This window comes from Peromyscus maniculatus, chromosome 6, assembly GCF_049852395.1.
Source record: "Peromyscus maniculatus bairdii isolate BWxNUB_F1_BW_parent chromosome 6, HU_Pman_BW_mat_3.1, whole genome shotgun sequence".
Taxonomy (NCBI): Eukaryota; Metazoa; Chordata; class Mammalia; order Rodentia; family Cricetidae; genus Peromyscus; species Peromyscus maniculatus.
In genome coordinates, this window is record NC_134857.1 from 116,917,661 (window position 1) to 116,939,976 (window position 22,316).

The window sequence follows — 22,316 nt, forward strand, 5'->3', positions numbered from 1 at the left end:
TCATAAGAGGTGGCACAGGCTCACTCATCATGACTCTTGGAATATTATTATGTTTGTTCTTCAACCCTGGTTTCATCTGGATCAGTTTGGAATCCCTCAGCTGTATCTTACACTGTGCTGTCCGTCCTTCAATATTTACTGTTAGGTACAGAGTGGGCCTCTATTTGTGATTATTATTGAATGAATATAAAAAGAAACAAAGTAACATGTCAGCATGGATGAGGAGGGTCTCACACAGCTCCATCCTTAGATAAAGAGCAACAGGAAATTAACAGATGCTTGGAGGGGGGAATCAGTTTTTCCCAGGTACAAGATTCCTAATTTGTTATCTAATACCAAGCAGTCAACACTAAAAACATATAAGCAACACTAAATGGACTCAGCAGGTTTTATTTATATATTTATAAACATGTATAAATATAATAATTACTAAAGGGGGAAAAACAATGGAGATAATACCTGAAAGTAAGTCAGAGAAGCCATCAGATAGCAAGAGAAATCTGATGTGAAGAGAGGGCAGGAGAGGACAGCCGAGTGGAAGCCTTCTAGCTTGACATTCACGTTTAGGAAGTTTGAGAAAGGTCATCAAGGAATCCTCTAGCCCAAAAGCATCTTGGGAGGCATTCACAACTCTCAAGAAACAGTGGGCATGATTGTCCCTGCCAGGCTGACACTTGGCTTTGATGAGCCTTGGGGCAGTACAGCCTCAGGCCAGCACAAGGTGGAATTCAGAAAAGTGGGGAACCTCAGCCACCTACACTTCCATAACTTCAGTCCTTTGAAGACCATTCTCTAGTCAAGCTCTGATTCCTTAGAACAACAGTCAAGTCCCCTGTTAGTAAAGTTCCCAGTGACATAGCAAGTTTACATGTATGTAGTGACACATACCTTTGATCTCAGCACTCTGGAGGCAGAGGCAAGCAGATCTCAGAGAGTTTGAAGACAGCCTCCTCTACCTAATGAGTGCAAGACAGCCAGGACTACATAGTGAACCCTTGTCTAAAACCACAAAAGTACCACTGTCAGGAACTATTAGCAAAATGTGAATACATTTCAGTAGAATAGGCTTGGTTCCAAGAGAACTTGCTTCACATAGCTTGCTCTGAGTTTTGACATAAGTTTGTAAATTGCATTTAAATTGTAACACAATGCCTCTAGAATTCAATAACCATCACAATCCCCAAAATCAGGACCCGCATACGAACTTTGTGATCTAAGAGTGACATGTTTTCCAGCTTCTTCCACTCCTGACTGGAGAAAAGAAATACCGAAAAACATGGAAATGTCTGAAAACTCAATTTAACACAGCTAAATTCTGAATTTTTAAGGAAATTAGATGAACTCTCTTTAGTTGGAAAGTTCAACTTTCTAAAAGACATAATCATACATTATAGCAATATCATACAACATATATTACATGATATTATATAGTTTAAAATAACCATACTGGGGCTAGTTATTCTCCTAGACAATTTAAATTTATTCTTTCTTAATCTTTACAGCAACAATATGATGTAAAACTATTTTAACCCCTTTTACATGTAAGAAAATCAGACAAAAAGAGGTTAAGTAACATGACAAGCCTCTTCAGGAAGGCAGTTTTACAGTCAGAGTTTAGCTTTCAGAATCATGTTCTTAACTGCTGCATTATTCCTCATCTGACCCTTCTCTGACATTGCTACTTTGGTAGAAATTTGTGGTAGCAGGTTTTCAACACAATGAATGAAGATCATCAGACTACACTATGAATCTCTCTGTTATAGTCACAGAAAGAATAAATGTTAGGCTCACAAGCTTTATCTAAGTACCATTCAGTCATATGATCATGCTAAAGATACGGTTTCTCAAATTGTGGGGCACTAATAAACACCATAACAAGTACTTTTAATTAAGTAGAAAAATATAAGAAATGCAAACACCAAATACTATTACCCACAATACAGGTAAACACACAGGTGTGTGTGTGTGTGTGTGTGTGTGTGTGTGTGTGTGTGTGTGTGTGTGTGTGAATTCAGAAAAGATTTCTTAAGTAAAAATTACAGTTAAAAGGAAAACAAAAGTAGAAATTTGGAAGTTTCTGTTTTAGCAGCGTCGATCATTCGTGTAAGAAAGGTTAACATGGCAATCTTCCGGGTTGTGGTTAACTCGTGGTTAAGGGTTAACATAGCAGTAATTACTGGCCCTAGGCGATCAACACATTTTAACTCAGAAAGCTTGGCATGGTGTCATTTGAATCAGAAATAATCACTCCTAAAGCAACTCTTGGCCTGAACATGAGGAAGAAATGAGGTGGGATATGGAGTCTTGGAAACTAGCTGTTGGTAAATCCCAAGACCATTGGTTATTTAGCCAACCATCTTATCCTCTTCCAAAACACCCAAAAGACTATTCATCCCCAAACAGTCCTTGACACTGAAAATCACAACTAACAGTACGGAGCTTTCAGCTAGCTCCCACTCTTTCACTTAATATTCCTTTTTTTGCCTGCTTTGTGCACTAGCCTGACATTTCTCTTTGTTCTTATGGGCATGTATCTAGCTCCCTCCCACAGATCTCTTGCCTGGCAAGCACAGTGTAGACTCTCCACATGATTCTTCCCCCACAGAGCATACAGTGTGTGCTGTGCTGTGGGTGGCAAAGGAGGAGAGAGCAGCCATGGCAGCCCTAGAAATATCAGTCTCACGGGTGTAATTATGCAGGGCCTCAGAACTCCTCAAAAGTCTTAAGCAGAATGAATGTCTCCGTGTAGGGACATGGTCAGCCTTGCTCTAGTGCACACAGGCTGAAGCAGGAGCTACGTGGGAGGTATGGTGAGCATTACACCTTTTGCACTCTGGGAGTTTTGTGGAAATATGAGCCAGCAGCTATGATAGAAAGGAGAACTTCCCACCAGGAGGGACAATTCATTTCCCAAAATTCTAAATTACATTTCATTTCACGATAAGTGTGACAAAATTATAAAGCATTCAGTGTTTGTATTTTCTTTCTTTTATTGATATGCCATGTATTATGTTACATATATTAAGCTATATTATCTTACATTTTAAATTATTCATAATTTTTATTCATCATAATAATCTGGCTAGTCCTCTGATTGAATATGGCACACATTTCCCTCGAAGGAAAAAAGGTTATGGTCAATGGAGGAGAAAGAATCAAACAGCCATTATTCCATGAAAGATGTTCACATGGCTACAGAGCTTCACAGAGGAAAATCAAGGAATCTCCATTGGTTCTTCCCCACTTCTCATCAAAGCCTTCATAGGGATCATTTTTCTTCAACCACTGTGAAATACCATAAAACCTGAAGTTTTCTGCATTTACATCTATTTTAAGCATATGTAATGGACAAAACACAGTTTCCCAAAGGTAAAAATATCTGAAAAATAATTAGTGTTTATCATAGATGTACATCTTGCAAGAACCTCCTGATTTGAGTTCTGTGCACTATGGACTAGAATATGAGACTTGCTCAGATTTTCTTGGCGAGTTCTGCTCTGGACAACGTGATACTGATATCCAGTTTATGTGATGCCAAAGTCAATCATTTTTCCAGAAGAAATACATGGAAGTCAAGTTCAGCAATACTATTTTATACATTCTATTATATAAAACAAAGTGTTTTCCCAGATCTTTAAAAATGTAGACTGTTTAAATCTACAAAGAAATCTAATATGAAGAATTAATACTCTAAACTGAGTCTGGGTTTGTGGTTTTTCCTATAGTGGCCACTCAACTGCCAGATGCCCTGCCTAAAAGCACCGTGCCACCCTCAGCATCACTAACAACTGCAAAAACCATCCCACAGCTGCAAGGTATGATTTTTCATGTACCTGAAGAGAAACTTATTCTATTTTACTGTTCTTTATGAAATGAACACTATCCATCTTGATTTTCAAAACATAGCTCTTGCATGGTGAGGGGAAAATCTTGCATTTGTAACATCATAACTATAAATCATGGATATTTCCTTAAATGGGAGTAGAGGGAAGGCTATATGGATTAACATATTTATCAAAGGTGACTTGTTTGTTTTCTCTCTCGAAATAACAGACACCGAAGATGGGAAGATCACAGCCACTCCATCAACCACCCCCTCTTACTCTAGTGAGTAACATATAAATCTCCATTCATGGAAATAGACTTGCAGAATATGCAAATAAGAAGAATGAAAGGGCAGGGTTATGGACAGCCTTTCCTCAACTTCACTCAGCCTGTAGTTCCAATAGTTCAAACCGCAGCCTGCTTTAAAAATCCCCACACACATCTGATTGGAATTACTACACCATGGCCATTTTCTTCCTCTCTTTTCTTTTTGTTTTTCTTTTTCACTCTTGTCCTAGTGGTAAGCAATTACCAAAAAGGACAAATATGACTTGGTGTAACTGTATTCAACTACAAATCACCATACTAATACATTTTATCCAAATCATCATGCCATACCAACATATCCATCTTCATTTGTCAATTGAACATTCTTAAGGCAATTAAATTATAAAGAACAATAATTCTTTTTACCTTGATGAAATTTTGTCATATAGATGGCAGTTAATTTTACTTTAACTTGAACCTATACAAGCAATAAAGACCTTAGAGGTGTGTTAAGTCTGAAAAAATAAATAATAGTTCAGCTGTTCCCTTAGCAATTAACAGTAAGATGAATGTTTGTGAAGCTGGAATTACAAATGATTATCTTTGGTTTCAGTAAAACCATTTCATTAAAAAGGTATCACAGAAGGAATGCCATATTGATTCACAGTATTTCCGTTTTGAGGAGGAAATAACATCACTCAAGATCTATTTTAAAGTGTGCTTTAACATTGCTTCCTGAAAGTGGAATGTAAGCTGCCCTACTGATGAAGTAAAATATTATTGCCCCTTGATAAATAGGCAAGAAGCATAGAGGTGAGGAAATGGAGTACCTGACTAACTCTGCCTCTCACTGCTCCTTTGCTTTAGTCACTAAACTTTTACCCCTGAAATGACTCACTGAAAACTCAAAAACCCTCTTCTTAACCAAAACAGGGAAGCCTTCTTCTGACTCACAACAGCAACACACCCTTTGCGAACACATGCCCAAGTGAGCATACCTGCCTATTGGAGCTACGTTGTTAGACGTTCTAAATTGCTATCCAATCAATCTACTTAAGTTCTTTTCCATATTTTCTAGTTTTAAGGTAACATGTTGCAAAGATACAAGTTTCAGCCTTAAGATTAGAACCACTCAAGTCAGCTGCATATTTTTAAGTAATTTAATAATAAAATACAAAAAAAAAATGATTGAGTACAGTTCTAACTCTAATCTAGAGAACTGTTGCCTCTAGTCTCTCTCCTTATGCCCCCAGCCTCCGGAAAGATGGGCAGCCATCTCCTTGAGGTTTGGAAGTTTAAGGAAGGCTACAAGAGTGACATCAAGTGGATATGTCAGAAATGACAAGCAGAGCAAATCTGTGAATCAGAAGAATTATGGCCCGGAATGTAATAGTGTTTTGATAGAATGATGTTTAAAGAAGGAAGTGTGCATGTTTTGTCCAGTGTGGTCTATTTGTATGGGATTAGCATCACTCCAACTGACAATGTCTCCAATAATTTCAGGTATTATTTTGCCCGTGGTTATTGCGCTGATTGTTATAACACTCTTGGTATTTACTCTGGTGGGTTTATATCGAATGTGCTGGAAGAGAGACCCAGGTAAGTAACAACCTTTTGTTTTGCTTCATTTTGGTTTCCCAGAAGTAGAATGGGGGTTTGCTTAGTGCAACCTTGAATTTAAAAACTGTCAAAGGGAGAAGAGTTTTGGTGACAATACCATGTCACCCGATCACAAAGAGCAGGGGGAAGAGGCGGGGAAATTCTCTGCATGCTATTCAAAGTAAGGAGTGATGATTCAGATCTATTTAGAGTAAATATAGATCAATTCTTGCTAATGAAATAGCCTCAACTGTGAGGACAGTCACAGATCTATGCTCCAAAGACAATCAATGTGCAATAGGATGTGTGGCCTGTGGCAGAGAATAAGCAGAGGAGTGTGGAAATTTACTTTAGAAGTCCATAATCTTAAAAATCACACTCTGGGACCTATGTCCCTTCTTGGGGCCTCAACTTCTTTCCAACATAGATATCTTCTTTGGTGGTGTTATGCAGTTTATCTTTTCTTTAAATAAACCTTCTATTGTAGAGTAGACTAATATTTTAGAGTAGATGAGTTATAAGGATGATACTTTCCCTCATATTCCTCATCTAGAATCCACCATCGTCGTCATAAATTCTCTGTCATCATTATCATCTTAGTGTAGAACAGTACAGTTGTCTCGACTAATGAGCTGGTGTTAATGAATTATTCTAAACAAAACTCTCTACGTGATTTGTGTTCCTTCCTTCTATATTTAGTTGTCCTCCTAGTCCAAGGGTGGTGCTGTCTGTTGAGTTGATGCTCTGCCTGTACCTCCCTTGGCTCACTTAGCTCAGCTATTCCCTCTACCACATGAACTCCAATTCATTTGGAGTTCCAGTCCTCTGCTCTGGATGTGCTGTGATGTTCAGGCTTTCATACATTTACCCATAATTACCATTTTCCTGGAACATCAAGTCTACCCACCAGTTGGCTTATAGAACACATTTGCAACTTACCCTAAAGGATTCCACCAACAATAATCTATTCTACATTTTGGTAACATACCACTTCATTAAGCAGAACAGATTATACCATTAATTTTTACTCTACAAACTGGATTAACAGCTTCATGGCATTATAGATTTTTACTTTTTCTCTGTGCCTGCATTGCCTGTGAGCCCAGCTCACCTTGAATTATGCCTGATATATAGCAGTAGACTTTTATTCTCTGCTTGTTGAGTTAAAAATTTTTAAATGGCCAGTGAAATAGATCTTCCCTTTATTTTCATTCTAACTATTTCACTAACAAAATTCTATCTAAGCCTCTTAAGCTGTTAAGAAGGTAAAAGGTGCTTATTTTTATATGGCTTATAAGCTGCACAGTTACTTTCTTACCCCAGGACATTAATGACTGTGGGTTAGGCCAGCCACTGACGGTGCATCTCACAGACAGTTGGAGCAGATCATGACAGCAAAAGGAGAAGTTAGCAGACCAAAACAGTGGCATTCATTTGAGCTCTGGGTGGAAAATAGGGAGAAAAAAAAACAAAAGAAAAAGAAAACCATGTGCTTTGCTGTAAGAGTGAGTGAATAAATCTCATAATGTCTGAAAGTTACTTTCTTATCCCATTCCCAAAGAGGAAATAGTACTTGCATAAACCAGTCCCTCCTCCCGTCACCCATTTTTAAGCCACAAATCTTATTTCTATGGGAATATAGCCATTACAGTATCACAGTTGAAGCCTGTGGGTGTTGAGTCTATGAGATGGATAAAAACTAATATGTTAAATCTACTTATAAAAATACTGTGTACTGAAAAAGAATTGTTTAACTGGAAAACTTTGAAAATGCATGAGGTTAAGAGTGACATTTTCTATTAAAGCTGACTTTAAATGAATAAATCCTTACCACTCTGAAGAGTTATTGTGAAGATGTATGGTGCTCTAAAACCAAGTGTGGAAGTTATGTAATCAGGCAGGTCTATTTGGTTACTGTTAGCTTTGTTTCCACACAGAGTTTCCAGCATTGTTATCTTTAAATTAGCACCATTAAACACCTGCAGTTAATCACTCTTTAAGTACATGGGGGAGACTTCATTACATTCAGAAAATTAATAAGCCCATTCTGTTCTCTGGTAGACAACATGAATCAGAAGTTGGAAATTAAGCTTATCTGAATAATGTTTGCCATAGATTGAGCTTTTAACATAAGCATGGTATATATGCAGAAAGTTTCTCGGTAAGCATCTATCTGCTAATTAACCCACTGTTACCATACTCTAAGTAAAATGCTAAAACAGGCAATCAAATATTATCAGTTCACTCTAAAGGGGGACTATGAACATCACAGGTAATATTGCATTTGGCACTTATGGTAATAAAAACATACTGCTAGACCCTGCTAATGGGGAAAAACATGGTTAGACATCATTAGTGAGCTGCATCAGGGTATGATGGGTTAATCTTAGGTAGTTAGAGTTCTAGTTGGATGTCTTGGGTTGGGCAAAAGAAATAGAAGCAGTTGTCCAAGGTTTTTAGGAAAATAATAACACTCAAAGGCAGAAGAGATATGCTCAAGAGGCTTGTCCCAATGATGGGTTAGGTTAGATATGAAGAGAAACTGCACAGGAGCCAAGTGGAAAGGGACATAATCAGGGGCAAAACAATGGAGTGAAACAGCTTAACATTTGCTTCAGGAAGGCCATGACCCTACAGTAGGAACCATCCTCACAGTGAACCCAAGGGGTTTCTAAACGTGGAAGGCTAGCTGCCTCAGTGGCACTTTGAAGGCCATGCTTGGAAGGTTGGATCAATGGGCTGTGATTTGTCTCCCAAAAAAGAGCAATGCATAAAGGAGAAGAGAAAAGTCTGTTCTCCAGTTGAAAAGGGCAACGGATACTTTGAGAAGTTTCTCACAAATATCAAATATATGGAAGTTTCTAGTGTTCATGTGATAGACAATCCAAGATGGTACATTCGCAAAGTAATGTGATGCTATATGGTAAAAATTAAACCAGAACCAAGTTCTTGGTAGTTTATTTAACAAGGATTGCTCCTTGTCAGGGGGAATGTTAACTGTGCCTGAGGGAATGTCTGTGGGTAGCCAGTAAGATTAAAACTGGTTCTAGAAGGAGTTTTAGCAGAAAGCAGCCCTGATATCATATTTACTGTCTTCTCTTCTAGGCACTCCAGAAAATGGGAACGATCAGTAAGTTGGGCTGCATCACTGTTTATCTTTTCCCCAGAACTTTCAATCCTGTCATTTAAATAGAGAAAAATTTTGAACTTGTACTTACACTTTATATATTGTTTTCATATATATATATATATATATATATATATAAAATGTAGCTACCGTACATGGGATTTGGCTATTTTTCAGAGCTATTTAAAGACAACTAAAAGAGAAGGTTGCTGGTAGGTATGGACAAGGTACAAGACAGAAAACAAATCAAAATAAAAAGAGATGAGAAAAAGATTCAGTGAAGGGCTGAAGGATGAATATAACAAAGCAAAATATGTAAACCACATCTGGCATTTCAAGATAATGTTCCTGATGAAATGTTCAGCATGTTCACCACAGCTAAGGAAAACAGTGCCTGTTCTTCAAGCTGCCTCCAGGTAGCTTTGCCTGGGTGCAAAGTTGCTCAGCTTTGACTGTCAGAGGAATCCAAACAGCTGGCAGCAGCACAGGCAGCGATCGCAAGCAAGGGGCTGGTGAGCCAGGAGACGTTGTGTTTGTTCATGCTGGAGACAAGAAAGCCACTGCATCTTCTTTGTTAACCTGAATGTACACCCTTTGTTTATAGTAGTGGTGGTGTTCTTTCTTTTTCCACTAAACTGTAACTGTTACAGAAATAATGTCTCTTCATTGCCTACCCATCTTACTTACAAATGGAGGCTCTCAGGATATCTAAGGAAAGAAGCTAGGTTTTGGAACTGGAATCTGGAAAACAGTATAGGAAACTCTCTTGAAAACAGTTGGTTCAGACACTACAATCTTGAGATCTAATAAAATGAATGTCCCTGGACCTCACTTTTTGATCAGAAAGTTCACAAATGTGTCTGTGTCTTCTACCTCATAACTCACAACTGGAGACACAGGCAATTTAGACCTGGTGACATTCATCTACCTGATCCAGGTGATGTTTAACTAAACAGATGATCACCACTGTGACAGTGATGGGACCTGCCATCTTTCTTCAAAAACTACTGGCTACACAGCGTGTCTGTGCTTATAGTGAAGGGACATAGAGTTTGCCATATAATCTTACAAAAAAAAAAAAAAAAAAAAGCTTTGCCTGTGCTTTTTCTTCACTCTGGGCCAGATCGACACACTGTCCATTACTATGGTGATAACTTAAGTGTTTCTGTTTCAAACAGGCCTCAGTCCGATAAAGAGAGTGTAAAGCTGCTCACTGTGAAAACAATCTCTCATGAGTCTGGTAAGTTCCCATTTGGTTAGAAGACACGTGACTAGATGACAATCCTGTGACAGCACTGGCGTTTAGTCATGTGAAATACAAGCCAAAGCAGAACTTCTTGAGAAATAGTGCAGTTGTAGTTCTTGATACATGCTAAGTCCTGCTCTGAAGAGGAGATGATCCTTACATTTTCATAAATTGGAATTTTGGGTCTTGCATTATTGGGGCTGCTTTTGGTAGATGTACAGATGTGTTCTAATGAATGAGTGGTGACTAGACACTTTTACTGTTTTGTAGAAGTAGCCAAAAGACCAGAAAGTTTAACAGGGTTTCAAAAGTTCTGTTTCATTTTGGGTAAGGGGTGTGTGTGTGTGTGTGTGTGTGTGTGTGTGTGTGTGTGTGTAGTCACTTGGAGTCATGATTTGTCAATTAAAATTTAAAAATGGACTACATTATTTCCCACAATCTCAACTAAACTTCTCAAGAAACATCAAATATATTTCTTATCAATATAATCTACACTTGTGCTTTTGATTCCCTATCCATATTTTACTCAATTTGAAATGTAAAATTCTTGAAAAATGCATATGTGATTTGTCTTAGATGTGTTTGTGTCAAGAGCAATAACAAATAAGATGTAGGCTTGTTTTGAAAAATTAATGGTTATTTTCCCTTGATTCAAATAGACTGTTATCTAAAGCACTGATGTCACCAAACAGAGAAATTAAAAACAACTTCTAATTTTCACAAAGTAATCCATATAGTTCTAATTTAAATAACAAGTCATATGGTTCCAGGGTGCATGTGTATAGTAAAGAGCTATGTAATAAACATTTTTAGTAGTTAAAAACAATTTTGTAAAACAACAAGCTCTAAGTATTGTTCCAAACCAAAAGCAAGATATCAAAAATTTTTTTTTTCTTTTTTTTTTTTTTGGTTTTTTGAGACAGGGTTTAGATATCAAAAATTTAATGTTTCAGTGCCAGGCAGGGTATTCCACACAGAGTAAAGCATCGTAGAAAAAGCACTGGACAGGAAGAGCCAGGGCCTCCAACAAAGCACGGACATGCCTTCATCCTCTCTCTTCTCTTCATCTGCCTTTCCCTTCTTACTGGAGATGGGACCCACAGCCATGCTAAGCGATTGCTCTCCCTTTGATAATGGTCTCAGTCCACCATTTTTCTTTTAAGAGAAATCTGGTTTTTTATTCTTGCTTCTTTAATATTGTTTGGTGCATATGTTACTTCTATGTCCACTCTATTTTCTCTCTCTCTCGAGTAACCCCATCTAATGGGGCAAAAGAACACAGATCATCCATAGAGCCATGTGAATCTGTGCCTAGGATTTTCCTGGCTCTTCACCAGCAATGACTATGTAGCCAAGCTTGTTCTACTGGATCACAGAAAGGAGTGGGACATTGAGTAAGGGACCTAAATATGTGTTAGTTAGCACGTGAGAAAGCCTGAGCATGATAACAGTGCTAATCATGAGAAATTCTCCAGAGTCTGCCTGTGTCTGGCCAAGAAGCATCACAATGATTCTATGTGCTGTCCTGCCCTTCCTTAGGAGTTTAAACAAGTGCACTACAGTCTCCTTGACTCTGGAGTTGTGCAATGAGGTATTGTGCAGGAACTCCAAGGGACACCTGCAAGGAGCTGACTATAATAAAGATCTCCACCACCCGCTTCTAGGAAAATGATACCTCGCACTAGGATCATAGGTTTCTCAAGAGAACTCCCCATCCCCCCAAATCTGAAACCTTCTTAAGTTCTGTTTTGAAAACTGAACTTCACATTTGGCTCTCTTGGGGTGGTACTTGCAACAATAAGTGAAGCTGACCCATATAGCTAGATGATCTTCAACCTTACATGTTTCCCTTTCCTTCCTACAGGAGTTATTAGGACCCAGGTTTGAAGCAGAAATATTATCTTGGGAATATTAAGAAGTAGTTTCTGGTACTTACATTCCTTCCCAGTAAGATTTGGGAACCACACTGCTTTCAAAATTACCCCAAAGGCCAATCCAGCTTATTACCATTGGAAAATGCCTGAATTAGATAGAAATTGATGATTTAGAATTGATTTTAATAGCCTAGAATTAAGAAGCTAAGTATAATGATCTTCAAATGGTCCTTATACTACAGAATTTTGATTAAAGTCTATTGTTAATGGAACTTGGTGGCTTCAATGTTCCAGTCAAAAGTCTTCTCATTGCCCTTCAAACTTATTCAAATACATCTTCTTTAGAAAATCTTTCTCACCACACTGGTAAGAAGTTTAATTTTTAAAATTATTTAACATTTGTCTCAGGACCAATGCTAAAATCTTTCCTAAAATATAACTAGAATAGAGCCTGAAATGATAGAGTTTAATATAATTTTACAAGTTTAGCTCAGTTTTTCTACCATCACCCATATAATCATCTCAAAATTGAAATGAAAAAAATCATCTGATAAAGGAGACAACAGGCCACTCACAGACTATAATTGAAGACTGCTATAACTTACATTATTTATCTCAAGGTCTAAGTCATACAGTGTTAAATTAATATACATAAGCGGGAGTATAATGAAATTGGGGTTTCAGTAGCCATACATGGTTTTGGGTACAGTCATTGCCTCACTATAGAATCTCAGGACCTTTATCTCAAAATGAATGATGTCATGATAGAAAACAATAAACAAATGTTTCCAAGAAAGGAAAAGAAAAGAAAAAAGAATATCCTTTAAAGCCTCATACTTTGAGGGAAAGTTCCAGTGCATTCTAAATTATTTTTTGTTGTTTTGCTTTTTGGTATTTTTGTTGTTGTTGTTGTTGTTGTTGTTTACAGATGCTTCAGGGGTTCTTATTAAATTTCTTATGATTTTCCAAGTGTTAACAGTTTCCCAAAGTCCTCTTCCTCTAGTTGGGTGACCATGCTCATCTACCATACTCGCCAGTTCCTTTACATATGTTCTTTCTCAAGCAGTCTGCTACTGAAAGCATAGTTCATATATATTTAAAGGTGGAGTTCATCTTCATATAAAAGAAAAAGTGTGCTACTACTGTGTAAGAAACTTGTGCTTTTAGAAGAATGACATTTTTGTAGGAAGTGTAGCCAAATTAAACACCCCTGTGTCTAAGTGCAGGCTATATGGCCAACATGATGGGTTAAGTGGGGTTCTCAGACAACAATTCAGAGATGATACATTTCACCTCACTTTTAGCATAGAACGCTAGAAGAAATTTGAAGAAAATATTTGACCACATATATATAATATAAAATAGAAAAAAAATAAATTTAAAATCACATATTAAGTACAAACTTGGCCCAACCACTATTGGCATTTGGCATCTTCTTGTCTTCCAAGTGCTCCTTGTCCCTATGTATGTGGATGTGTTCTTTGTTTTTGTCACAGTGTGTTAGTTGTTTTCTGTTCCTGTGATAAAATATGATGACCAAAAACAATGTAAAGAAGAAAGGGTTTATCTTATGGTTCCAGAGACAGAGAGAGAAAGAGAGTGCAAGCGAGCCAGCCCCGTGATGGGAAAGGCAGCAGGAGCAGGGGCTAGAAGCTGACCACGTTTTCATGCACAGACAGGAAACAAAGACAGAGAACAGGAAGTAGAGCAAGGCTATACCCTCAAAGCCCACCCCCAGGGCCATACTCCCCTAGCAAGGTTCCCACCTCGACCTCCCTAAACTCCTGAAGCAGTGCCACCAAGTGGAGACCAAGTTTTCAAATACATGAGCCTGTGGGGGACATTTCCCAATTCAAATCATTACACACAGGTATCACTATTATAATAACTGTTACCCAAATCGTGACATGGCTGAGTTTTTCTCACACTGTCTATTTCTGACTGGACAGAACTTAAGGTCAAATATTAAGAATTGTAATGAATTCTCATACAATGTCCTTTATGTGATTTCTGCATTTTGTTTATTTCTTATTCTTCTACTTCAAAGTCAGGGGCTCCAGGTAAGTGATGTGCCTTTGGCAAACTAAGCAGGTGCAAGCAGAAGGTAGGTCATAGTGTGGTTGGGGCTGCAAGGGATGTCACACTGTGCTCAGCAACTCCTCCAGCACAGCCCTAAGAATCACAGTTAGAAAGGGTTCTGAGTCTGTCAGCTCTCTGATACTATTTATTACCACCATACCTGTGAAAGTGACTGGTGACATACACATTGTCACCAGAAGACAGATGTGTTAACCACTGACAGACAAAACCTAGATAAAATGAGGACATGTATCTGAACAGACGGAGAATCTTATCCATATTGCTGATATAGTGATAGGTGCTGATACTTGATACTCCCTGAAAGATGCTGGTACTATGAAACACCCTTGTCATGAATTCAGTACCATGGAAAAACTGCTTGGGGACTCTCCTCTTTCCATCATCCAGGTCCATCCTTTTACCTTTAAACTCAATAGCAGAATGTTACTGAAATTTTGAGCCATGCTACCTATATGCTTCCCTGAATGTCACTAATGCATTCCCGTGGGCTTATAAATTATTTTCCCAAAGTTCCCACTGAATTATTTAAACAGAAGAACCCCAGAATACCTTCTTGATAAAATGTCACTTTAAATATATACTGTGGGTTTGCCTAGGAAAAGCCACCTCACATAACAGGAGAGTCTATAATGAACCCCCTGGCATCTCCCCTGTGATGTCTCCTAATCCACACTCTCACCTCCAGGGAGTTAGTTAGCAAGGATCCTTTAGGGTGAAAATACATGATGGCCAAAGAAAGCTCATAAGTCTTAGTAAATAATTTCCAGGCAATACCAAGAGGCAAACTGTGGCTTCAATGGCAATCTTGCAGAAAAATTGAACTTTTCTTGAAAAAAATGAAAATCCAGGAAACTTTATTTTCATTTTTCATGTCTCTGAGCACATAGATCAAACCTACCCTCTGTTCTTAGGCGAGCACTCTGCACAGGGGAAAACCAAGAACTGACAGCATGATGGATCCTCCCTACACCTGGGCAATAAATATGTAAGTTTCCTAATTCCGTTCACAGATATACTCATTAATATCTGCTTCCTTAGCCTGCTATCCCTCAGATTATTTTATAGACCTTTAAATCCTGAACATTTAATGGTTGGTGTCAATGAAAACATCATTGGCTATTTGTCTAAAAGCAAACTATAAGAAAAAGGGACCAGAAAAATGACTGCTGTCTTGATTACAGAACATTCTTCCAGTGCCCCCCCACCACTGCCTAAGGAATGACACTGTTCACTCTTCCTGCCTACTTCTTGTTAGTACAGCCCTCCTGCACCCGAGTTAGGCAAGGTTCCACAGTGTAACGACAACCCAAAGGACACAAGGACAATGCTGACAGACCTGTAGCTTATTGCAGGGAGGGATACCACACAGACGCTGTGCAGGGTTAAAGATGTGGCTTTCTGCCATAGGCTGGCTCAGAACTGGTGGCCCAGCTCCATAGAAGACACAGTCATCTTCCCACCATAGGGACCACATCCCGAGGCACTTTCTCTCTAGATCTAGGAACCACGGATATGCACACAAAACTGTTCAAGCAGAGTGACCAAAAACGCAGTCTCAGTTAAGATTTCTTAATTCCATACTAAATATGATGACTTGTTTTTGCTATATGACCAGCTGAGGAACACAGCTTTTATGTGGTCAAGGAGACCAGACAGAAGTGATAAATCTCACACGGCAATAATTGTTAATCCAAAAACAATAGAGGTTCTCAAAAGCATGAACTACCTTTTGATCAGCATGTTCCTGGTCTGGACCAGAAGCCGGTACAATGCAGGGACCTTTCTTATTTTCTATCAAAGCTGCTCTGGAATTACTCCACATGAGGTTAGTTGCCTTTGGTTTTCCTAGAAGAAGGTTACGAGACTTTCTGGTGTTGATTTGGTTCTTATAAGAAGCATCAATTAAATGCTGTTGTAATTAATGTTTGGTATTTTATAGAATATATAGAAAATTTATCCTTCAGAATAAACACTAAAATGCAAATGAACCAATAAACACTTACATATTCGGTACTGGCCTGGCCAAGCTGGTCATCACTCTGAGTAATGTGTCAGAGGTGAGGAGTATCACTGTTCAATGCACAGCTGTGTCCACTGTCCAGCTATTAATATGTCAGTCTAACAGACACTCAGTTGTTTGGTGAGTTCATGGTGATGTCCAAGCTTTCTTCACCAGGAACCGAGGACAGCTTCAGAGATGCCCATCCAGATGCAGACACCAGCATCACAAACTCATCTGCCTCTAACCTGCTGTTAGGGGCATGCTGGTGTAAGAGGAATTTAGGGCTTTATTTTTCTTTTTGGAATGGTCACTTCCAGAGCCCAGTAAGAGAAGCTGGGTGCGGTGGCATGTGAATTAGCCTTAATTAATGAAAAGAAAGTTTCCTTGCGAGATAGCTGTAGTTTCCTTTCAACTCAGTACTTAGTAAAGGGATGTTTTCATATTTACAAAGGACTCAAAATGCAGAAGCCAATTTTCCAACTTGGATGAGGACAATAAAGAGAAGAATAAATTGTCTAGTCCAAGTAAGTTTAATAAAAGAAAGTACTGTCCATGCTGGGGCTGCATTGCACTCAGTAAAGTGCTTGCTCACCAGGCACAAGGTCCCAGACCCCATCTCCATCACCATAGAAAATGAGACAGGGTATCATAGCACTGGGGAGTACAGACAGGAAGATCTGAAGTTCAAAGTCATGCTCAGACACATAACACATAGGAAGTTTGAGGCCAGACTCTTCTGCATGAGGCATTGCCTCAAATCCAGAGAGAGAGAGAAGTTAGATGTTAGATAGGTGGATGGATGGATGGATGGGTAGATGGATGGATGGGTGGGTGGGTGAGTGGATGGATGGATGGATGGATGGATGGATGGATGGATGGATGGATGGATGGATGTATAGACGGACGGACGGACGGATGGATGGATGGACCGACGGACGGACATACAGAAGGACGGACAGACAGGCAGGCAGGCAAACAGGCAGGCAGGCAGGCAGGAAGGTAGACAGACAGGCAGACAGACAAACAGATAGAGATCTGTCAGCATTGTCCCTGTGTCCTTAGGGCTGTCATTACACTATGCAACCTTGCGTAACCCGGGTGCAGGAGGGCTGTACTCACAAGGAAGCATCACTCATAGGCAGGTAGAGTGAATGGTGTCATTCCTTACTCAGGTGAGGAAGGCAGGGAGAGACATGGGGGGTGGCGTTATCCAACTCCCCTTTAGCAATAGGCCTCAATCCTACACAATGAACTATAGGCAACTAAGGAATGCTGAGAGCCAGAGAAAGTCTTCTCCAGGGAAGAGCACATCAACTAGTTATCCAATACCAAACAGTCAACCCTAAGGGCATGCATGTAAATAACATTATATAGACTGAGTCAATTGATATTCAGTGATATATATATACTCATGCATATATGCATTTAACAACAATTAATGAAAAAAAGAAGCCATGGATTTGAAGTAGAGAAAGGAGAGGTGTATATGGAAGGTTTGGGAGGGAGGAAAAGAAAGGGGGCAGTGATATAATTATATGATAATATTAAGAAATGAAAGAAATGTTTTAAAAGTCTAGTCTGGGGAGATGGCTCCGTATGGAAAGTGCTTCCTGCACGTGTGTCCGGGCTTCACTGTGGATTCCCAGGACCCAAGAAATGTGGGATGAGTGTGGCAACCACCTTGTAATCTTAGTGCTCAGAAGGGGAAATGGGCTGCCCCAGAAGCAAACAAACTAACTAGCCCTAGTAGCCAAATGGGTAAGTTGAGTTCAAGTGAGAAACCCTCCCTCAATACACTAGGGTGATCAAAGCAGACACCATCAACCTTGGCCTCCACATGTACCTGTGTACACATGTGCCAACATGCCGAAATAGATACAGCCACATCACACATAACATGTACATACCATGCACATGCAAAATATATGTTCCTGTGCTATGATTTCTTGTTCTTTGATTTGCAAAGCTACACAACTCTTGTTGCTCTTCTGAATAATTTGAGGATTGCATAACCGTATTCTGAAGAATAAAGATCAGAAAGGCGTAGGAAGAAACAAGTTTGACATCTGTCAATTGTACCATCTATTTGTGTTACTTTTTCTTCAACATACATATTTCTGTCACTGTACTAAGAACTTAATAACCAGTGAGTAATTTCTAGGCTGTCAACTGAAAGTCAGATATCAATGCAGAGATTCAGAATGAATTGGAGTGAGTTCATCGGAACTGGGGAAGGAAGGGAAGCTTCTGGATCTGTATGCAACAACAAACAAGGCGCAGGCAATCACTCACAATCAAATTTTTCACCTCAAATGAGCATTCTAGATGTATTTAAGGCTTTCTGTTTCATCTAGTGATCATCCCTTGTTTTGCGGGTAACTATATTTAATGTGAATTAGCAGGGCAGGCAGGAATTCCAAAGACTTTTGAGCTGCAGTCTTTGTCTTCTGCAAAACATTATCTACTAGGAGAATAAAATCTTATATAAGAAATTTAAAGAAAAAGCAATTACAGAAAGACGCTGGCTCATGCATTCAAATCTGTCCTAACACCTGCTATGTTTATAACAATAGGAAGGTTGATAGGGCTCCAGATGATACTACCCTCACACTGCAGAGTTGGTGTCATATTAGAAGATGGACTAGTTGGGTGCTCTAGAGGCACAGCATCTATAAAACAAATATGTACTAAAAGGGAATTTGTTCAGTTAGCATACACAGTGTGGGCTGGCTAGTTCAACAATGGCTGCCTTCATTTTGGAGAGACTGAGAACCCAGTAGAGGCTCAGTCCATGAGGATGAAGGCCTCTGCAGTCCTACTCTGACACCAAAGACCTGGAGGGTTCCTGGGGAGCTACTGATCTTCAGTCCACACTTGATACCTGAAGAAGCAGGGCTCTGATATCAGTGAAGGGAAGCATCAGGGGCAGTGGCGGTATGAGTCTGACAAGCAGGCAAAAAGCATGTCTGTCTTTCTTAGCCTTCCTTTCACTCATTGCTTCCTGCCACCAGAAGGTGGGACCCTGATTTGGAGAGACTCTCAATTTCAAATAAGAGAAAATCCTCACAGGTATCCCTACTGGCTTATCTCTTAGTTACTTAATTCCAGTTGAACCAGGACAACCACCATAAGGGCCTTAATACTTACTTTATCTTCAACTTTTCCTCTATAGTTCACTGTAGTACAAGCTGTGAGAACAAAGATGGTTTTATCCTCAAAATAGTTGGTCTCATACTAAAAATAGCTATTTGATTTTTTGTAAGCCATTTAAAAATCTTGTGCTTAACCAGGTGGTGGTGCCACACACCTTTAATCCTAGCACTCAGGAGGCAGAGTCATGTGGATCTCTGTGAGTTCAAAGCCAACTTGGTCTACAGAGTGAGTTCCAGGAAAGCCAAGGCTACGTAGAAAGACCCTGTCTTGAAAAACCGAAAACAAAGCAAAACTTGTGTTTACTTTTGAATGCCACTATAATCAAAGAACCGGAGCTGTGTGATATGCCAACATACACATTTTTCTTTACAGTTTAGTACTCCTTGGCAGGTACTAAATGTATTCTGTTATTGTTCATTGAGATTATTCTCATATCAAGAGTAGGAAAGGTGGCATGACTACAGGATATAATTTGTTGCCACACAGAACTCCTGCTAAGGCCAGAGTCTTTATTGGTATATGAATTTCATAGACATTTTTATTCAAGTAGGTCCTGTACTTTGACCTTATTCATCCCCTAAACCCATCCCTTTCTCCTCTTTCTTTTCTCTTCCTTCCTTCCCCAAGACAGCCTCATTTTTCTTTTTATGTTATCTATATAAAAATCTAAGGTACACACACAAGAAAATAATAATAACAGGTACACAGTTTGTCTTTCTGATTCTGGCTTATTTCACTTAATATGTTGATTCCCCATTTGCATCCACTTTCTTGTTCCCTTACCAGTAGATCTCATCTCCCTTCTCTCACGTGTGCTCAACCATCTGGGGTGCTCTGAAGAGACATCAAGGATGTCCCCACCTACACTTCCTTCTACTCCTTAAGGCTCAGCATGGACTCTGAATACCACTCCCAGGACACAGTAGCCATGGGCCTGGGGATTTTGCTGTGGAGTACTTGTCTAGCTTGTGCAAGACTCAGGGTTCAGTACCTCACACTGTTTAAAAGAAATTCAAGATGTGCCAATTGATTGGATGTGGGCAGGGAAAAAAGTAGAAACAGTACTGTTGATACCACCCACACTTCCAGCCTGTGTGCTTGCATGAATTAGGGAAATAACAGCAATGATGGGGATTATGGAATGAGGGCCAGTGTGGGGAAGGTAATCATTGTCTACTCAGAATGTTCATATTGAAGTGTGTGTGACATTCGTGTGACCACTGTGTATGACAAAAATTTAAGGAAGTCACTAATACTTCTTGCCAAGTCTTCCTCACTACCTCTGAGTTCTTTACTTCCTTCAAGCTGAGTTTTTGTTGTTTTTGTTGTTCACAGGTTTAATCTTCAGCTTCTGAAATCCAAGTGTGGAAAGGAGACAGTCCCGAAGAACCAATTCCATCTCACGGTCTCCTCACAAATCTACATCAGTTGCCTTTCCCTGCAAAGGATTGACATACCATAACCCAATAGAAACATAAAGAGTTCTAGATAGCTCCTGTCTGAGATGTAGAAAATCAAATGACTCTAGTTTTCAGGGACATTTCAAGGAGGAACTTTTGTGAGCAGTGACCCCTCAGCCTAGGCAGGTGGGCTCCCGGGAGACAAGCCATAGATGAGTTTAGAGTTTCCAGGGCTGAGTTTACAGCCTTGATCCATGGAGACCTGCCTATCTTCTTTGTGTTCATATATTAGCTAGTGTTAGTATTTATTGTTTCCCACTATGTTAATGCAGGGAGATTTTGCAAGTGTGTTATTATGTTAAGTAGAAATCATACCATGTTCCTCTGTACAGACAGGTATGCTATTCATGTTTTCATGTGTTACTTTTTAATAAATAATGGCTGTACTCAGCACACTAAACATTACATCATGACTATGGTGTGGCACTGGCATTGTATTACTATAATTTTGACTAGTTGGATTGATTTTTAGAATATGAATTATAATTAGACTATGAGAAAAACATCTATAAAAAGCACAAAAGGACCAGAGGACTGAGGTATCAGCCAGTAGTAGAGGGAAAGAAATTGCCATTTCTTTGGTTTTTCTCATTTGTAATTCACACCATGTGACAAGAATGCTTGATATCTTTGTGATACCAAGAAGGTAGCAGGGTTAGGTTTCTTTGATTGATCTATTTGGCTGATACTAACTCTGTGGTATTTTTATTTATTTATTTTTAGAAATATCACACATGGGTTAAGGAATCATTACTAAAACTCCAATGTCTAGAAAATCAACATCCCATCAATGTTAAATTGGGATGTTATTTTTCAATGTGTCACCTTCCTAAAAATTCAGTAGGAATAGAGTACCACTCCCATCAAGAGCAGATTCTATTGTTGAAATCTAATAGATCAACCTTGACCCCTTCTTGACACAAGAGATCCAAATATCAAGTTAGCTGAAGTTCTGAGAAAAGTTCCAGAATTAACAAGCTGCAACTGGTAGCTCTTTTTAACATCTATGATTTCTTTAGCAGAACTCAATGAAAATTTGTCTTACTGGTCTGAGGGAGGGTTTGATGAAGATGGGAAGACATTTTATAGCGCCATGATGATTTTCTTTCACTGAAAAGTATATGAAACCTTTCAGCTTTAGGGTCAGAGATTCATTTTGATTCTTACCTTCTTGATATTTGTGCTGTATCTAATCAAAGATCTCAAGCAAGCATATATACAGTTCTGATGGGTATCTCTTTATTTTTCTGTGAGAAGGATAGAGAAATGGGGGCCAGGAAAGAAAAGCTAATGGGAGAGGTTAAGTATCTGCACTTTACATATGCTTTCACCTTGGGACTGCTTTTTTTAAAAAAGATTTATTTATTTATTAGGTGTACAGTGTTCTGTCTGCATGTATGTCTGAAGGCCAGAAGAAGGTGCCAGATCTCATTACAGATGGTTGTGAGCCACCATGTGGTCGCTGGGAATTGAACTCAGGACCTCTGGAAGAGCAGTCAGTGCTCTTAACCACTAGGTTAAAAGGTTCTAAAGGTGTGAGGCAGTGGTTGCAGCCCACCCAGCAGGGAGCATTTGCCTTTGTTACAGATTGTTCCAATGAGCTCCTCAGCCATTGTTAAACAGATGCATTGTGAAGAAAGAAAAAAAACTCTTTTAATTTGGC

The 22,316-nt window shown here is 39.1% G+C and overlaps 1 protein-coding gene across 1 annotated transcript in view; it reads left to right on the plus strand.

Moving 5' to 3' along the window:
* Positions 1-21,058, plus strand: part of Emcn (endomucin) — a 90,648-nt gene extending 69,590 nt beyond the window's left edge. Inside the window, exons 6-12 of the mRNA XM_006970332.4 lie at positions 3,726-3,815; positions 4,054-4,107; positions 5,596-5,691; positions 8,797-8,821; positions 9,997-10,058; positions 14,950-15,023; positions 20,529-21,058. Of these exons, the coding sequence (XP_006970394.1) occupies positions 3,726-3,815; positions 4,054-4,107; positions 5,596-5,691; positions 8,797-8,821; positions 9,997-10,058; positions 14,950-14,984 (362 nt within the window). The 3' untranslated portion in view covers positions 14,985-15,023; positions 20,529-21,058. The remainder of the gene's footprint in view (positions 1-3,725; positions 3,816-4,053; positions 4,108-5,595; positions 5,692-8,796; positions 8,822-9,996; positions 10,059-14,949; positions 15,024-20,528) is intronic.
* The last annotated feature ends 1,258 nt before the right edge of the window (positions 21,059-22,316 follow it).